Source organism: Oncorhynchus mykiss, chromosome 5, assembly GCF_013265735.2.
Source record: "Oncorhynchus mykiss isolate Arlee chromosome 5, USDA_OmykA_1.1, whole genome shotgun sequence".
Classification (NCBI taxonomy): domain Eukaryota; kingdom Metazoa; phylum Chordata; class Actinopteri; order Salmoniformes; family Salmonidae; genus Oncorhynchus; species Oncorhynchus mykiss.
In genome coordinates this window covers 36,353,622-36,371,365 of record NC_048569.1, presented here as the reverse complement: position 1 = coordinate 36,371,365, position 17,744 = coordinate 36,353,622, and the positions used below count along the sequence as shown (strand labels likewise).

The window sequence follows — 17,744 nt, the reverse complement described above, 5'->3', positions numbered from 1 at the left end:
AATGTCAGAGACTGGACTATAAATATATATATACATATAATGTATGTATATGCATACAGTACCAGTCAAACGTTTGGACACACCTACTCATTCAAGGGTTTATCTTCTTTTTTAAAAACTATTTTCTACATTGTAGAATAACGGTGATGACATAAAAACTATGAAATAACACATATGGAGTCATGTAGAAACCAAAAATATTTGAGATTCTTCAAAGTAGCCCCCCTTTGCCTTGATGACAGCTTTGCACATTCTTGGCACTCTCTCAACCAGCTTAATGAGGTAGTTACCTGGAATGCATTTCAATTAACAGGTGTGCCTGGTTAAAAGTACCTTTTTGGAATTTCTTTCCTTCTTAATGCATTTGAGCCCATCAGTTGTGTTGTTACAAGGTAGAGGTGGTATACAGAAGATAGCCCTATTTAGTAATGATCAAGTCCATATTATGGCAAGAACAGCTCAAATAAGCAAAGAGAAAACGACAGTCCATCATTACTTTAAGACATGAAGATCAGTCAATCTGGAGAAAAAAACAAGAAGGAGAGTGATGGAGTGCTGCATCAGATGACCTTGCCTCTACAATCACTCAACCTCAACCCAATTGAGATGGTTTGGAATAAGTTGGACCGCAGAGTGAAGGACAAGCAGCCAACAAGTGCTCAGCATATGTGGGAACTCCTTCAAGACGGTTGGAAAAGCATTCCTGATGAAGCTGATTGAGAGAATGCCAAGAGTGTGCAAAGTTCCCGGGATTCTTCCGATGGCATTGAGGAGAATACCACATCAGTCACTGGCTTTATCAATAAGTACACCGAGGACGTCATCCCCACAGTGACTGTACGTACATACCCCAACCAGAAGCCATGGATTACAGGCAACATTCGCACTGTGCTAAAGGGTAGAGCTGCCGCTTTCAAGGTGCGGGACTCTAACCCGGATGTTTACAAGAAATCCTGCTATGCCCTGCGATGAACCATCAAACAGGCAAAGCATCAATACAGGGCTAAGATTGAATCATACTACACCGGCTCCGACGCTCGTCTTATGTAGCAGGGCTTGCGAACTATTACAGACTACAAAGGGATGTACAGCCGTGAGCTGCCCAGTGAAACGAGCCTACCAGACGAGCTAAATCACTTCTATGCTCTCTTCGAGGCAAGCAACACTGAGGCATGCATGAGAGCGTCAGCTGTTCCAGACGACTGTGTGATCACGCTCTCCGTAGCCGACGTGAGTAAAATCTTTAAACAGGTCAACATTCACAAGGCTGCGGGGCCAGACGGATTACTAGGACTTGTGCTCCGGGCATGTGCTGACCAACTGGCAGGTGTCTTCCCTGATATTTTCAACATGTCCCTGATTGAGTCTGTAATACCAACATGTTTCAAGCAGACCACCATAGTCCCTGTGCCCAAGAACACAAAGACAACCTGCCTAAATGACTACAGACCTGTAGCACTCAAGTACATAGCCATGAAGTGCTTTGAAAGGCTGTGGGTGATCTGTTTGGGCGATATGCAAATTGGAGTGGGTCTATGGTTTCTGGGATAATGGTGTTGATGTGAGCCATTACCAAATGTTTCACATCAACACCATTATCCCAGAAACCCTAGACCCACTCCAATTTGCATATCGCCCAAACAGATCCACAGATGATGCAATCTCTATGGCACTCCACTCTGCCCTTTCCCACCTGGACAAAAGGAACACTTATGTGAGAATGCTACAGCTCAGCGTTCAACACCATAGTACCCTCAAAGCTCATCACTAAGCTAAGGATCCTGGGACTAAACACCTTCCTCTGCAACTGGATCCTGGACTTCCGGATGGGCCGCCCCCAGGTGGTGAGGTTAGATAACAACACATCTGCCACGCTTATCCTCAACACTGGAACCCCCCAGGGGTGAGTGCTCAGTCCCCTCCTTACTCCCTGTTCACCCACGACTGCATGGCCAGGCACGACTCCAACACCATCATTTAGTTTGCAGACAACACAACAGTGGTAAGCCTGATCACCGACAACGACAAGACAGCCTATAGGGAGGAGGTCAGAGACCTGGCCGGATGGTGCCAGAATAACAGCCCATCCCTCAATGTAACCAAGACTAAGGAGATGATTGTGGACTACAGGAAAAGGAGGACCGAGCACACCCCCATTCTCATCGACGGGGCTGTAGTGGAGCAGGTTGAGAGCTTCAAGTTCCTTGGTGTCCACATCACCAACAAACTAGAATGGTCCAAACACACCAAGACAGTGAAGAGGGCACGACAAAGCCTATTCCCCCTCAGGAAACTAAAAATATTTGGCATGGGTCCTGAGATCCTCAAAGGGTTCTACAGCTGCAACATTGACAGCATCCTGACTAGTTGCATCACTGCCTGGTACGGCAATTGCTCGGCCTCCAACCACAAGGCATTACAGAGGGTAGTGCGTATGGCCCAGCACATCACTAGGGCTAAGCTGCCTGTCATCCAGGACCTCTACACCAGGCGGTGTCAGAGGAAGGCCCTAAAAAATGTCAAAGACCCCAGCCACCTCAGTCATAGACTGTTCTCTCTACTACCGTATGGCAAGCAGTACCGGAGTGCCAAGTCTAGGAAAAAAAGGCTTCTCAACAGTTACCACCAAGCCATAAGACTCCTGAACAGGTAATTAAATGGCTACCTGGACTATTTGCATTGTGTGCCCACCCCCCAACCCCTCTTTTATGCTGCTACTCTCTATTTATCATACATGCATAGTCACTTTAACTTTACATTAATGTACATATGTACATGCTACCTCAATTGGCCCAACCAGCCAGTGCTCCCGCACATTGGCTAACCGGACTATCTGCATTGTGTCCCGCCACCCACTACCCGCCAACCCCTCTTTACGCTACTGCTACTCTCTGTTCATCATATATGCATAGTGACTTTAACCATATTTACATGTACATACTACCTCAATCAGCCTGACTAACCGGTGTCTGTATTGCTACTTTTATAGCCTCGCTACTGTTTTTCACTGTCATTCTACTGTTATTTTTATTTCTTTACTTACCTATTGTTCACCTAATACCTTTTTTGTACCATTGGTTAGAGCCTGTAAATAAGCATTTCACTGTAATACCTGTTGTATTCGGCGCACGTGACAAATAAACTTTGATTTGAAGTTGTCATGAAAGCAAAATGTGGCTACTTTATAGAATCTGAAATATATTTGGATTTGTTAACACTTTTTGGGTTACAACATGATTCCATATGTTATTTCATAGTTTTGATGTCTTCACTGTTATTCTACAATGTAGAAAATAGTCAAAATAAAGAAAAACCCTTGAATGAGTTTGTGTGTCCAAACTTTTGACTGGTAGCTCTCTGTTCACAACGTTCACATCAGCAAACTTCTATAAACGTAAAGTGTTGGACCCCATGTTTCATGAGCTGAAATAAAATACATTTCACAGAAAAAGATGAAGACATGTTTCCTGATGTGAACATTGTGAACAAGAGTGCCCCCATGGTAGTGGTGGGGTTATGGTATGGGCAGGCATAAGCTACTGACAACGAACACAATTGCAATTTTATTGATGCCAATTTGAAGCAACAGAGATACTGTGACAAGATCCTGGGGCGCCATTGTCGTGCCATTCATCCGCCGCCATCACCTCATGTTTCAGCATGATAATGCACATCTGTACACAATTCCTGGAAGCTGGAAATGTTCCAGTTCTTCCATGGCCTGTATAATCACCAGACATGTCACCCATTGACCATGTTTGGGATGCTCTGGATCGACGTGTACAAAAGCATGTTCCAGTTCCCGCCAATATCCAGCAACTTTACACAGCCATTGAAGAGTGGGACAACATTCCACAGGCCACAACCAACAGCCTGATTAACTCTATGTGAAGGAGATGTGTTGCGCTGCATGAGGCAAATGGTGGTCACACCAGATACTGACTGGTTGTCTACGCCCCTGCCTTTTTTTAAGGTATCTGTGACCTATAGATGCATATCTGTATTCCCAGTCATGTGAAATCCATAGATTAGGGCCTAATGAATGTATTTCAATTGACTGATTTCCTTTGAACTGTAACTCTGTCATTAATTTTCACGTTTTGACAAATAGATCTCATTCGTGCATCTAATCTAACTTGAATGATAACAAATACTTTATTGAAGAATCCCTATTGTTGACCAATCACCAACGAAGGGGCGTAGACTTCGGCTCGAACATCGCTTGCCTCCAGAAAAATGTTCCTGTTCCTGAACAGCGGGGGAAAAACTCACCGAAGTCCAAAACATCGTTATAATATATGCACAAACTCTACGAACTGTTTCGGCTGGGAAACATGCGGACGACTTCAAGCGTCGGGGGCACAATGCTGTTTTCCTCGAGGCGCTGGCTTTCCCGTTGTAATCCGTATGGAGTCCCTGCCTCATAGCCTACGTCTTGTATCTGAGCCGTTGAATTGCGACTCCACCTTGTCCCTGTATTGTCGTTTTTCCTCTTTGATTGCTGGAGGTCGCAACTGGTCTGTTTGTAGGCTACACATCCATTTCCCAGTCTCCTTGCCATGATTAAATGCAGTGGTTCACGCTTTCAGTTTTGCACGAATGCTGCCATCTATCCAGGTCATACATGAAGTCGCTTGAAATGTGCCTTTCGTCTAATTAGGCAAGGAGTTCAAGGATGGCTTTGTTTTGCAATCCAAACCACTCTGCGCACGAAGCACTGATGTAGCCTTTATCAGAGGGTCTGAACTCCCGGTGTTCCTGACAAGTAAATAAAGCGCAACTCTCCTAAAATGGATTTGCTGCGGAGAGCAGGGAGAGCTTGCATTTGCGTGCGCATTAGTTGTGACGTCGGGCAAACGAATCACAAGACTGGAGGACCAGTATTGAGCTGTGTTTCGGGTGTATTTATGTGTGACTGTGGAAACATGTCGGCAAGGATGGTGCACACCGGAGGACCCGTGTCAATGAAATCCACCACAACTTAAAGAACCAGTGCAAATTGTGCAATTTCACCCTATAAAGAATTGGACAAACGCCGGCGACCAGTTTTACGATTGTGTTATCGGTCTATTGACTCGTGCGTTTTATTCAGTGGCAGAATTATCCAAAACGAATGTTGGAAGAATAGTCTCCAAAAGTAGACACGGGACGTCGAAAGTGGAGAGAAGGTCTCGACAGGTAGAGACGGCCGCTCGCTCTTGGAATGTTATCCGTACTCTCCTATGGCAGACTGGTTGCGAGGGCTGTCCTTGGCGGACTCTCTCAAACTGATGGTCGGGACTACAGTCTGGTCACCGCTAGCTGCGGATTTGGGAAAGACTTTCGTAAGGGGATCTTGAAGAAAGGGATGTGTTACGGGGATGACGCTTGTTTCATTGCCCGGCATAGGTCCGCTGATGTCTTGGGTAAGTATTTTAATACTCCGTTTATCTGTTTGGTGAAGACACCGTTGAAGTAGCCAAGCAGTCGTGGATGTTAACAAAATACACACTTAAATATGCCAAGTTTTTTGGGGGATAATAGCATTTTTCAGATTTGACCTTCATGTAGCCTAGCACATGTCACCCACAGTCATGTCACGAAAACAAAAGGGGTATTCCCTACCCTTTTCCGGACTGAACCTCTGTCTTAAGTTGGCCCCGTTTTACAATAGTTCTACGGTACAGCTGTGGTTTGTAGGACTATACTCGACCGAGAAACATTGCGGCGCCTGGAGTTGCCAAACATGTATACTTTGTTGAAGAAAAAAAATGTATACTTTGTTGAGTAATTGTAACGACCTTTCACCTAGAAGTCTGGAAAAGCCCCCCCAGTGCTACTAGTGGCGATAATGTGAACATGTAGGCTACATAAAGTAATACTATGTATACACCATCTATTTTATCAGCGTGACAAAATGTGGATGTTGAATTTAGAAATAGTGTTACATTTGCTACTAATTGTTCGGATATTCGATGCACATAACAATTGGATCGTTGCGTAAGCGTTACACTAAATATATTATTATGCTATTATGACAATTTCAGGAGAAGTGAATATATCTTAATATTCATTAGCTATCAGTTGTTGTGGATTTTTACAAGTATTTCACGAACGCTTAGGGGGAACTGTCCCGTGCTTTTTAAAGGTCAGAACGGTTGAGCATGGAGGCAGCCATGTTGCCAGGACAATTTCACGTTTCGTGCTCCATTCACAACCAAGTGGGAAGTTGGTAATTACCGGATGGAGGCATTCACGTGCTTTGAACTCGTTGAGAACGCCGATTGGCTAATGGCCAACAAGCTGTGTCAACCATAAACTAAAAGTACAGCTATCATGCTCCCTCTGGGCACAGACGTTAATTCAACGTTGGTTCAACGTAATTTGATTTAAATGACGCGGAAACAACGTTGTTTCAACCAGTGTGTGGCAAGTGGTTTTGGAAACAAATTATAGTGTTTAAAAACCACATTCATAGAGATTTTTATAAATAATGTTTTGTTGCATTTAACTGCCGAAAAGGTTGTTATCAAGGTCATTAGTAGGTGAGATCAGCATGTGGAAGGAGTCACAGCTCAGGGATGATAGTTTCCCACTAGTATTTACCAGTTGGAGTGGCATTCAAGTGGATTTTTCCCAGTCGTACATGGGTAAATACCACCTTCCCATTTGGTTATGAACACAGTTTCATAGATGCATGGGGAAGTGCATTTGTCCTTACGTCAAATCAAATCAAATTTTATTTGTCACATACACATGGTTAGCAGATGTTAATGCGAGTGTAGCGAAATGCTTGTGCTTCTAGTTCCGACAATGCAGTAATAACAAGTAATCTAACTAACAATTCCAAAACTACTGTCTTGTACACAGTGTAAGGGGATAAAGAATATGTACATAAGGATATATGAATGAGTGATGGTACAGAGCAGCATAGGCAAGATACAGTAGATGGTATCGGGTACAGTATGTACAAATGAGATGAGTATGTAAACAAAGTGGCATAGTATAGTATAAAGTGGCTAGTGATACATGTATTACATAAGGATACCGTCGATGATATAGAGTACAGTATATACGTATGCATATGAGATGAATAATGTAGGGTAAGTAACATTTATATAAGGTAGCATTGTTTAAAGTGGCTAGTGATATATTTACATTTCCCATCAATTCCCATTATTAAAGTGGCTGGAGTTGAGTCAGTGTCAGTGTGTTGGCAGCAGCCACTCAGTGTTAGTGGTGGCTGTTTAACAGTCTGATGGCCTTGAGATAGAAGCTGTTTTTCAGTCTCTCGGTCCCAGCTTTGATGCACCTGTACTGACCTCGCCTTCTGGATGATAGCGGGGTGAACAGGCAGTGGCTCGGGTGGTTGATGTCCTTGATGATCTTTATGGCCTTCCTGTGACATCGGGTGGTGTAGGTGTCCTGGAGGGCAGGTAGTTTGCCCCCGGTGATGCGTTGTGCAGACCTCACTACCCTCTGGAGAGCCTTACGGTTGAGGGCGGTGCAGTTGCCATACCAGGCGGTGATACAGCCCGCCAGGATGCTCTCGATTGTGCATCTGTAGAAGTTTGTGAGTGCTTTTGGTGACAAGCCGAATTTCTTCAGCCTCCTGAGGTTGAAGAGGCGCTGCTGCGCCTTCTTCACGATGCTGTCTGTGTGAGTGGACCAATTCAGTTTGTCTGTGATGTGTATGCCGAGGAACTTAAAACTTGCTACCCTCTCCACTACTGTTCCATCGATGTGGATAGGGGGGTGTTCCCTCTGCTGTTTCCTGAAGTCCACAATCATCTCCTTAGTTTTGTTGACGTTGAGTGTGAGGTTGTTTTCCTGACACCACACTCCGAGGGCCCTCACCTCCTCCCTGTAGGCCGTCTCATCGTTGTTGGTAATCAAGCCTACCACTGTTGTGTCGTCCGCAAACTTGATGATTGAGTTGGAGGCGTGCGTGGCCACGCAGTCGTGGGTGAACAGGGAGTACAGGAGAGGGCTCAGAACGCAACCTTGTGGGGCCCCAGTGTTGAGGATCAGCGGGGAGGAGATGTTGTTGCCTACCCTCACCACCTGGGGGCGGCCCGTCAGGAAGTCCAGTACCCAGTTGCACAGGGCGGGGTCGAGACCCAGGGTCTCGAGCTTGATGACGAGCTTGGAGGGTACTATGGTGTTGAATGCCGAGCTGTAGTCGATGAACAGCATTCTCACATAGGTATTCCTCTTGTCCAGATGGGTTAGGGCAGTGTGCAGTGTGGTTGAGATTGCATCGTCTGTGGACCTATTTGGGCAGTAAGCAAATTGGAGTGGGTCTAGGGTGTCAGGTAGGGTGGAGGTGATATGGTCCTTGACTAGTCTCTCAAAGCACTTCATGATGACGGATGTGAGTGCTACGGGGCGGTAGTCATTTAGCTCAGTTACCTTAGCTTTCTTGGGAACAGGAACAATGGTGGCCCTCTTGAAGCATGTGGGAACAGCAGACTGGTATAGGGATTGATTGAATATGTCCGTAAACACACCGGCCAGCTGGTCTGCGCATGCTCTGAGGGCGCGGCTGGGGATGCCATCTGGGCCTGCAGCCTTGCGAGGGTTAACACGTTTAAATGTCTTACTCACCTCGGCTGCAGTGAAGGAGAGACCGCATGTTTTCGTTGCAGGCCGTGTCAGTGGCACTGTATTGTCCTCAAAGCGGGCAAAAAAGTTATTTAGTCTGCCTGGGAGCAAGACATCCTGGTCCGTGACTGGGCTGGGTTTCTTCCTGTAGTCCGTGATTGACTGTAGACCCTGCCACATGCCTCTTGTGTCTGAGCCGTTGAGTTGAGATTCTACTTTGTCTCTGTACTGGCGCTTAGCTTGTTTGATAGCCTTGCGGAGGGAATAGCTGCACTGTTTGTATTCGGTCATGTTACCAGACACCTTGCCCTGATTAAAAGCAGTGGTTCGCGCTTTCAGTTTCACACGAATGCTGCCATCAATCCACGGTTTCTGGTTAGGGAATGTTTTAATCGTTGCTATGGGAACGACATCTTCAACGCACGTTCTAATGAACTCGCACACCGAATCAGCGTATTCGTCAATGTTGTTATCTGACGCAATACGAAACATCTCCCAGTCCACGTGACAACCACTATGCGTTGTCATTTTACCAATTCATTCATTGGAACAAAAGTGTCTATTTGAAACCCATTGAAATGTCTCAATTAAATCACAAGAATGCAACGCATTTGCACAATAGTAAGAATGGACAAATATCAACCAACACTTAATTTGAGAAGATTAGGCATATGCTTCTCGGTGTTGAGCCTTTTGTTACTTGCAGAAAAACACATGCCATGTGGTTGAGCTGTGGGGGGATGAACAACTAACTGGCAGTTTTATGGATGACATTTATATCTCTAACACTCTTATTGTACATCATTGAATAGAGTTGGGGTTAGGCTAATTCGTCTTAGCTTGGTTTAAAGATGCACAAATCACTCTGCCATTTCCTGGTTGCTAAAATTCTAGTAGTTCGCCAAGTTTCAGTTTGTGACAAAACATGTATAGTTTAGAGAATCATTGTACCATATCAAAACCGCTGTGAAATATATATTTCTCAAAACCAAACATTCTGTATTTTCAGCTGTTTATAGCCTTTGTACAAAACTGAAAATAAAAGATAGAACAGATCTACCGCTTCTTAGACTTGCTTTCAATGAGAATGACAAATATATAACTCACATTTCTATGTGAATTGTCGGGTCAACCAAAAAGTTACATATTGCTGCTTTAAGTTGCCCTGTTTTGATAAGATGTAGGCCTAACCAGTGTTTTCTCCAAAAAAATCCGTTACTGAGCAAATTTCAGGTCTGCTGAACGCGAACTTGAATGTTGTGAAAATCCTGTGCAACTTACGACGTGTGTTTCCTGGGAACACTGAGGCTGTTCCTGCTTTAATTTACTGTTTTAAGTGGCCAAGTAGGCTACTGTGGCTATTTGATCATAATGTAGGCCTACCAGAGAGGCCAAAAATAAAAACAATAGCAAGGTCCCCCTGCTCAAGCCAGCGCATGTCCAGGCCCGACTGAAGTTTGCCAATGACCATCTGGATGATCCAGAGGAGGAATGGGAGAAGGTCATGTGGTCTGATGAGACAAAAATAGAGCCTTTTGGTCTAAACTCCACTCGCTGTGTTTGGAGGAAGAAGAAGGATGAGTACAACCCCAAGAACACCATCCCAACCGTGAAGCATGGAGGTGGAAACATCATTCTTTGGGGATGCTTTTCTGCAAAGGGGACAGGACGACTGCACCGTATTGAGGGGAGAATGGATGGGGCCATGGTATCGTGAGATCTTGGCCAACAACCTCCTTCCCTCAGTAAGAGCATTGAAGATGGGTCGTGGCTGGGTCTTCCAGCATGACAACGACCCGAAACACACAGCCAGGGCAACTAAGGAGTGACTCCGTAAGAAGCATCTCAAGGTCCTGGAGTGGCCTAGCCAGTCTCCAGACCTGAACCCAATATAAAATCTTTGGAGGGAGCTGAAAGTCCGAATTGCCCAACGACAGCCCCGAAACCTGAAGGATCTGGAGAAGGTCTGTATAAAGGAGTGGGCCAAAATCCCTGCTGCAATGTGTGCAAACCTGGTCAAGAACTACAGGAAACGTATGATCTCTGTAATTGCAAACAAAGGTTTCTGTACCAAATATTAAGTTCTGCTTTTCTGATGTATCAAATACTTATGTCATGCAATAAAATGCTAATTAATTACTTAAAAATCATACAATGTGATTTTCTGGATCACATTTTTTTTATTCTGTCTCTCACATTTAGTGTACCTATGATAAAAAATTACAGACCTCTACATGCTTTGTAAGTAGGAAAACTTGCAAAATCGGCAGTGTATGAAATACTTGTTCTCCCCACTGTAATTGTGGTATTTTTTATTTATTTTCGCGCCAGGGGAGTTCGCTCAGTAACGTCATTGGTTGATCGAGCCTGCTGTCTGATCAAAAACTTAATGGTGCCATGATTTGTAGGGAATTATTGTGGCCTTTGTGTTTCATTGATTGCACAATCACATTAGTATAGAGTATATATAGTTGTCCTTGTTCAATAGAGCCAATGGACTTGACTCAATGATATTCCTACAGTGCGTTCTGCAAAGTATTCAGATCCCTTGACTTTACAGCTTTATATAAAACATTTTCTCCTCAATCTACACACAATACCCCACAATGGCAAAGCCGTAACAGGATTGTGGAAATTTTTGCAAATTTATTATTTACATAAGTATTCAGACCCTTTGCTATGAGACTCAAAATTGAGCTCAGGTGCATCCTGTTTCCATTGATCATCTTTGAGATGTTTCTACAACTTGATTAGAGTCCATCTGTGGTAAATTGATTGGACATGATATGGAAAGGCACACACACCTGTCTATACAAGGTCCCGCAGTTGACAGTGCATGTCAGAGAAAAAACCAAGCCATGAGGTCGAAGGAATTGTCCGTAGAGCTCAGAGAAAGGATTGTGTCGAGGCACAGATCTGGGGAAAGGTACCAAAAGATGTCTGCAGCATTGAAGGTCTTAAAGAACACGGTGGTCTCATCATTCTTCAATGGAAGAAGTTTAGAACCACCAAGACTCTTCCTAGAGCTGGCTGCCCGGCTAAACTGAGCAATTTGGGGAGAAGGACCTTAGGCCTTTATGGTAGAGTGGCCAGACGGAAGCCACTCCTCAGTAAAAGACACATGACAACCCGCTTGGAGTTTTCCAAAAGGTACTTAAAGGACTCGCAGACCATGAGAAACAAGATTCTCTGGAATGATGAAACCAAGATTGAACACTTTGGCCTGAAAGCAAAGCACCACTTCTGGAGGAAACTTTTCACCATCCCTACGGTGGTCCCTGCTAGGGCTGTGGTGGTCATGAGATTATGACAGCCGGTGGTTGTCATTCAAATAACTGCTGGTTTATCTGTAATTTACCATTAATTAACAAACACTTTAAGCATCGCCGGCTTCCATGCATAGCCTGCAAGACACTGATGAGGACCTTTGGAACATCTACATTTAAAAATAGTCTAATACATCCATTTTAATATAGTCTACACCATCACAATAAATCAATTTATTTTAGGCAGGTTTCCGAAGACCAGGAGAGCATATTCTGAGTCGTCCTTGTGTTAGGCTCTAATCTGGCTATGCCATATCGCTGTGGGCTACACTAGTTCATTTAGCAGTTAAAATTTGCATATAATTCTTGTGGCATTATTTTAAATGATTGTATACTAAAAACAATACGATAGATCATAGCTGAATAAAATGGAAAGAATATTTTTCCCAAAACAATTTGAGTGCGCACACATATTCTGTGATGAGCGGTTAAGGAAGAAACAGGTCCTCCTATATGTTTGGTTTAGAGTTATTTATGCAACTTTAGTTGTGATATAGCCTAAGTTTCTATGTTTGGATTTCTATTGCATTCTAAAGCTGCATAATGATTTGAAAAAGTCTAATGAAAGGGAAGCGCTCTGCTGTTTCTTGCGCAGGCTGCAAACACTTCATCAGTCTCTCATTCACAATTTGACAAACACTTGATATGCCGCCACAGTATTCTCAGTTTAAACTGGTCTTTACATATAGCCTACTAATATACAGTACCAGTCAAAAGTTTGGACACCTACTCATTCCAGGGGTTTTCTTTTCTTTTTACGATTTTCTACATTGTCGAATAATAGTGTTGGCATCAACTATGAAATAACACACATGGAATCATGTTGTAACCAAAAAAGTGTTAAACAACTTAGTAGCCACCCTTTGCCTTGATGACAGCGTTGCACACTCTTGGCATTCTCTCAACCAGCTTCATGAGGTAGTCACCTGGAATGCATTTCAATTAACAGGTGTGCCTTGTCAAAAGTTAATTTGTGGAATTTTAGCCAATCACCTGTTGTGACAAGGTCTGGGTCGTATACAGAAGATAGCCCTATGGACCAAGTCCATATTACGACAAGAACAGCTCAAATAAGCAAAGGGAAACAACAGTCCATCATTACTTTAAGACATGAAGGTCAGTGAATACGGACAATTAAGAACTTTGAAAGTTTCTTCAAGTGCAGTTGCAAAAACCATCAAGCACTATGATGAAACTGGCTCTCATGAGGACCTCAACAGGAAAGGATGACCCAGAGTTACCTCTACTGCAGAGGATAAGTTCATTAGAGTTACCAGCCTCAGAAATTGTGGCTCAAATAAATGCTTCACGGAGTTCAAGTAACAGACACATCGCAACATTAACTGTTCATAGGAGACTGCGTAAATCAGGCCTTCATGGTTGAATTGCTGCAAAGAAACCACTACTAAAGGATACCAATAATAAGAAGAGACTTGCTTGTGCCAAGAAACACGAGATATGGACATTAGACTGGTGGAAATCTGTCTTTTTGGTTTGATGAGTCCAAATTTAGGGTTCCAACCACCTGGTCTTTGTGAGACGGAGAGTGGGTGAACGGATTATCTCGGCATGTGTGGTTCCCACCGTGAAGGATGGAGATGTAGGGGTGCTTTGCTTGTGACACTCTCGGTGATTTTATGTAGAATTCAAGGCACACTTAACCAGGAATGCTACCACAGAATTCTGCAGCGATACGCCACCCCATCTGGTGTGTGCTATCATTTGTTTTTCAACAGGACAACAACCCAAAACACACCTCCAGGCTGTGTAAGGGCTATTTGACCAAGAAGGAGAGTGGTGGCCTCCACAATCACCTGACCTCAACCCAATGGAGATGGTTGAGTTGGACCACAGTATGAAGTGCTCAGCATATGTGGGAACTCCTTCAAGACTGTTGAAAAAGCATTCCTCATGAAGCTGAGGAGAATGCCAAGAGTGTTCAAAACTTTAAATGTAAAGGGTGGCTACTTTGATGAATCTGAAATATATTTTGATTTGTGTAGCACTTATGGTTACTACATGATTCCATGTGTTTTATTTAATAGATTGGATGTTTTCACCATTTACACACAATGTCTCGGCTGTGTGCTTAGGGTTCTTGTCCTGTTGGAAGGTGAACCTTCACCCCAGTCTGAGGTCCTGAGCGCTCTGGAGCAGGTTTTAATCAAGGATCTCTCTGTACTTTGCTTCTTTATCTTTACCTCAATCCTGATTCGACTCCTAGTCCCTACCTCTGAAAAACATCCCCACAGCATGACGCTGCCACCACCGAGCTTCACTGTAGGGATGGTGCCAGGTTTCCTCCAGATGTAACACTTAGCATTCAGGCCAAAGAGTTCAATCTTGGTTTCATCAGACCAGAGCATCTTGTTTTTCATGGTCTGAGATTTCTCGGTTTGGCTGGGCGGCCAGCTCTAGGAAGTCTTGGAGGTTCCAGACTTATTCAATTTTAAGAATGGAGGCCACTGTGTTCTTGGACCTTCAATGCTGCAGAAATGTTTTGGTACCCTTCCCCAGTTCTATGCCTCGAAACAATCCTGTCTTAGAGCTCTACGGACAATTCCTTTGACCTCGTGGCTTGGTTTCTGCTCTGACATGCACTGTCAACTGTGGGACCTTGTATACAGGTGTGTGTGTGTGCCTTTCCAAATCATGTCCAATCAATTTAATTTATCACAGGTGGACTCCAATCAAGCTGTAGAAACATCTCAAGAATGATCAAAGGGTCTGAATACTTATGCAAATAAGGTATTTCAGTTTATTAATTATTTTTTGCTAAAATTTCTAATCCTGTTTTTAGTTTTGTCATTATGGGCTATTGTGTGTAGATTTAAGGGGATTTTTTTTGTATTTAATCCATTTTAGAATAAGGCTGTAATGTAACTGTGGAAAAAGTCAAGGGGTCTGAATACTTTCCCAAATGCACCGTATGGAAAGTTGAGAAATACATATAGTAGGCCTAGCCTATAGAAAGCTCAAGCGATCCTCTTTTCATCAACTGTTTTCTCATGCAAGCAATTGCATATCCTATAGAAATGTTGTGCCACAGGATCACTTATTTTATTTCATGCATCAACCAGCGATGAGGAACTGGCTCTCGCTGCGCAATAGATTATCCTATTCCGCTCAAACTCTGAATGCCAGAGCTCTCATGAATTGTTTGCGTTGATTTTCGATTAGATTTTCATTAATTTCAGAGTGATTAGAGGGACAATAGAGCGCAGAGTACTGGCCATGACCAACAGGCTGTTAGCAAGTTTGGTATTCTACTGATGACCATCAGAGCACAGTTTTGGAGAAGCTTAGTTACCGTGACTCAACGGTCACATGGAATTTGACTGTGGTCATGACTCCTGACTGCAGGTGTAGCGGTACTACGGTCACCGTAACAGCCCTAGACACTGCAGACCCCATGGATCGTGTGTGTGAGAGAGACTATCAAAGTTTCAACGCACATATGGATAGAGGGGTGCTGAAAAGGAAGGCAAATGACAAACAAGTTGTTTTGCTGTGGGAAGTTGGCTAGCAATATAAGCTCTCTTTTAACACAAGGTGGTGTTGTTCAGTGTAAGTTCGTGATTGATTTTGTCATAATGAGGCTTGCTAGTACCGCTACTAGCCTAGATGAGCTAGCTAGCTTTGTTTACTATACCCAAAACGTACTATAGCCCAACGTTATAGCTAACGTTAGCTAGCTTGCCTCAGTGCATTTCACCAGGAGCAAAATTGAAGAAATGCTTTGACGAAGAGTAAATGCATGACTTTGGCTTTCTCATATTAGTCGTAGAGTAACTACCGTTGTTTTGTAGCTAGCTAGCGTGTGTCTGGAGGTGTGTAATATTAAGCATCATGCTGCTACAGTAGGAATACAAATGCTACACAATGATTGCCCATGAACTAATAGCGTTTTTGTCATTCTCTAACAGACAATACTGCTTTGTGCCCTACAGATTATTTTTGAGTTTGATCTACTTGGGGAGAAGCTAGGCAGAGGACACCGAATCCCCTTGCCTGTGTGTGTTGTTCGGGCCATATGAACAAATTATCCCTCACACAATGGACAGTATGTTGGATACTGTTAGGCACTAATTTTTCAGAGTAAATAACTCACGGACTCTAGGGAAGCTTAACCAAGTTTAATTCTTCCCAAAGGGTCGTTACAGCTGCAATTCAGACAAAAACATGTTCTTATCATCACAAGTGTATATACAGTTGAAGTCGGAAGTTTACATATACTTAGGTTGTAGTCATCATTTTGGCAAGTCGGTTAGGACATCTACTTTGTGCATGACACAAGTTATTTTTCCAACAATTGTTTACAGATAGATTATTTCACTTATAATTCACTGTATCACAATTCCAGTGGGTCAGAAGTTTATATACACTAAGTTGACTGTGCCTTTAAACAGCTTGGAAAATTCCAGAAAATGATGTCATGGCTTTAGACACTTCTAATAAGCTAATTGACATCATTTGAGTCAATTGGAGGTGTACCTGTGGATGTATTTCAAGGCCTACCTTCAACCTCAGTGCCTCTTTGCTTGACATCATGGGGAAATCAAAAGAAATCAGCCAAGACCTCAGAAAAACAATTGTAGAACTCCACAAGTCTGGTTCATCCTTAGGAGCAATTTCCAAACGCCTGAAGGTACAGTGCCTTGCGAAAGTATTCGGCCCCCTTGAACTTTGCGACCTTTTGCCAAATTTCAGGCTTCAAACATAAAGATATAAAACTGTATTTTTTTTGTGAAGAATCAATAACAAGTGGGACACAATCATGAAGTGGAACGGCATTTATTGGATATTTCAAACTTTTTTAACAAATCAAAAACTGAAAAATTGGGCGTGCAAAATTATTCAGTCCCTTTACTTTCAGTGCTGCAAACTCTCTCCAGAAGTTCAGTGAGGATCTCTGAATGATCCAATGTTGACCAAAATGACTAATGATGATAAATACAATCCACCTGTGTGTAATCAAGTCTCCGTATAAATGCACCTGCACTGTGATAGTCTCAGAGGTCCGTTAAAAGCGCAGAGAGCATCATGAAGATCAAGGAACACACCAGGCAGGTCCGAGATAATGTTGTGAAGAAGTTTAAAGCCGGATTTGGATACAAAAATATTTCCCAAGCTTTAAACATCCCAAGGAGCACTGTGCAAGCGATAATATTGAAATGCAAGCGATAATATTGAAATGGAAGGAGTATCAGACCACTGCAAATCTACCAAGACCTGGCCGTCCCGCTAAACTTTCAGCTCATACAAGGAGAAGACTGATCAGAGATGCAGCCAAGAGGCCCATGATCACTCTGGATGAACTGCAGAGATCTACAGCTGAGGTGGGAGACTCTGTCCATAGGACAACAATCAGTCGTATATTGCACAAATCTGGCCTTTATGGAAGAGTGGCAAGAAAGCCATTTCTTAAAGATATCCATAAAAAGTGTTGTTTAAAGTTTGCCACAAGCCACCTGGGAGACACACCAAACATGTGGAAGAAGGTGCTCTGGTCAGATGAAACCAAAATTGAACTTTTTGGCAACAATGCAAAACGTTATGTTTGGCGTAAAAGCAACACAGCTCATCACTCTGAACACACCATCCCCACTGTCAAACATGGTGGTGGCAGCATCATGGTTTGGGCCTGCTTTTCTTCAGCAGGGACAGGGAAGATGGTTAAAATTGATGGGAAGATGGATGGAGCCAAATACAGGACCATTCTGGAAGAAAACCTGATGGAGTCTGCAAAAGACCTGAGACTGGGACGGAGATTTGTCTTCCAACAAGACAATGATCAAAAACATAAAGCAAAATCTACAATGGAATGGTTCAAAA

General features: G+C 43.3%; 1 protein-coding gene across 1 annotated transcript in view; it reads left to right on the top strand.

Annotated features, from left to right (window-relative positions):
- Positions 1–4,257: 4,257 nt before the first annotated feature.
- The window catches only part of LOC110523703 (protein phosphatase PTC7 homolog), a 29,469-nt gene continuing 15,982 nt past the window's right edge, over positions 4,258–17,744 (top strand). The window contains exon 1 of the mRNA XM_021602632.2: positions 4,258–5,405. Coding sequence (XP_021458307.1) covers positions 5,204–5,405 — 202 coding nt within the window. The 5' untranslated portion in view covers positions 4,258–5,203. The remainder of the gene's footprint in view (positions 5,406–17,744) is intronic.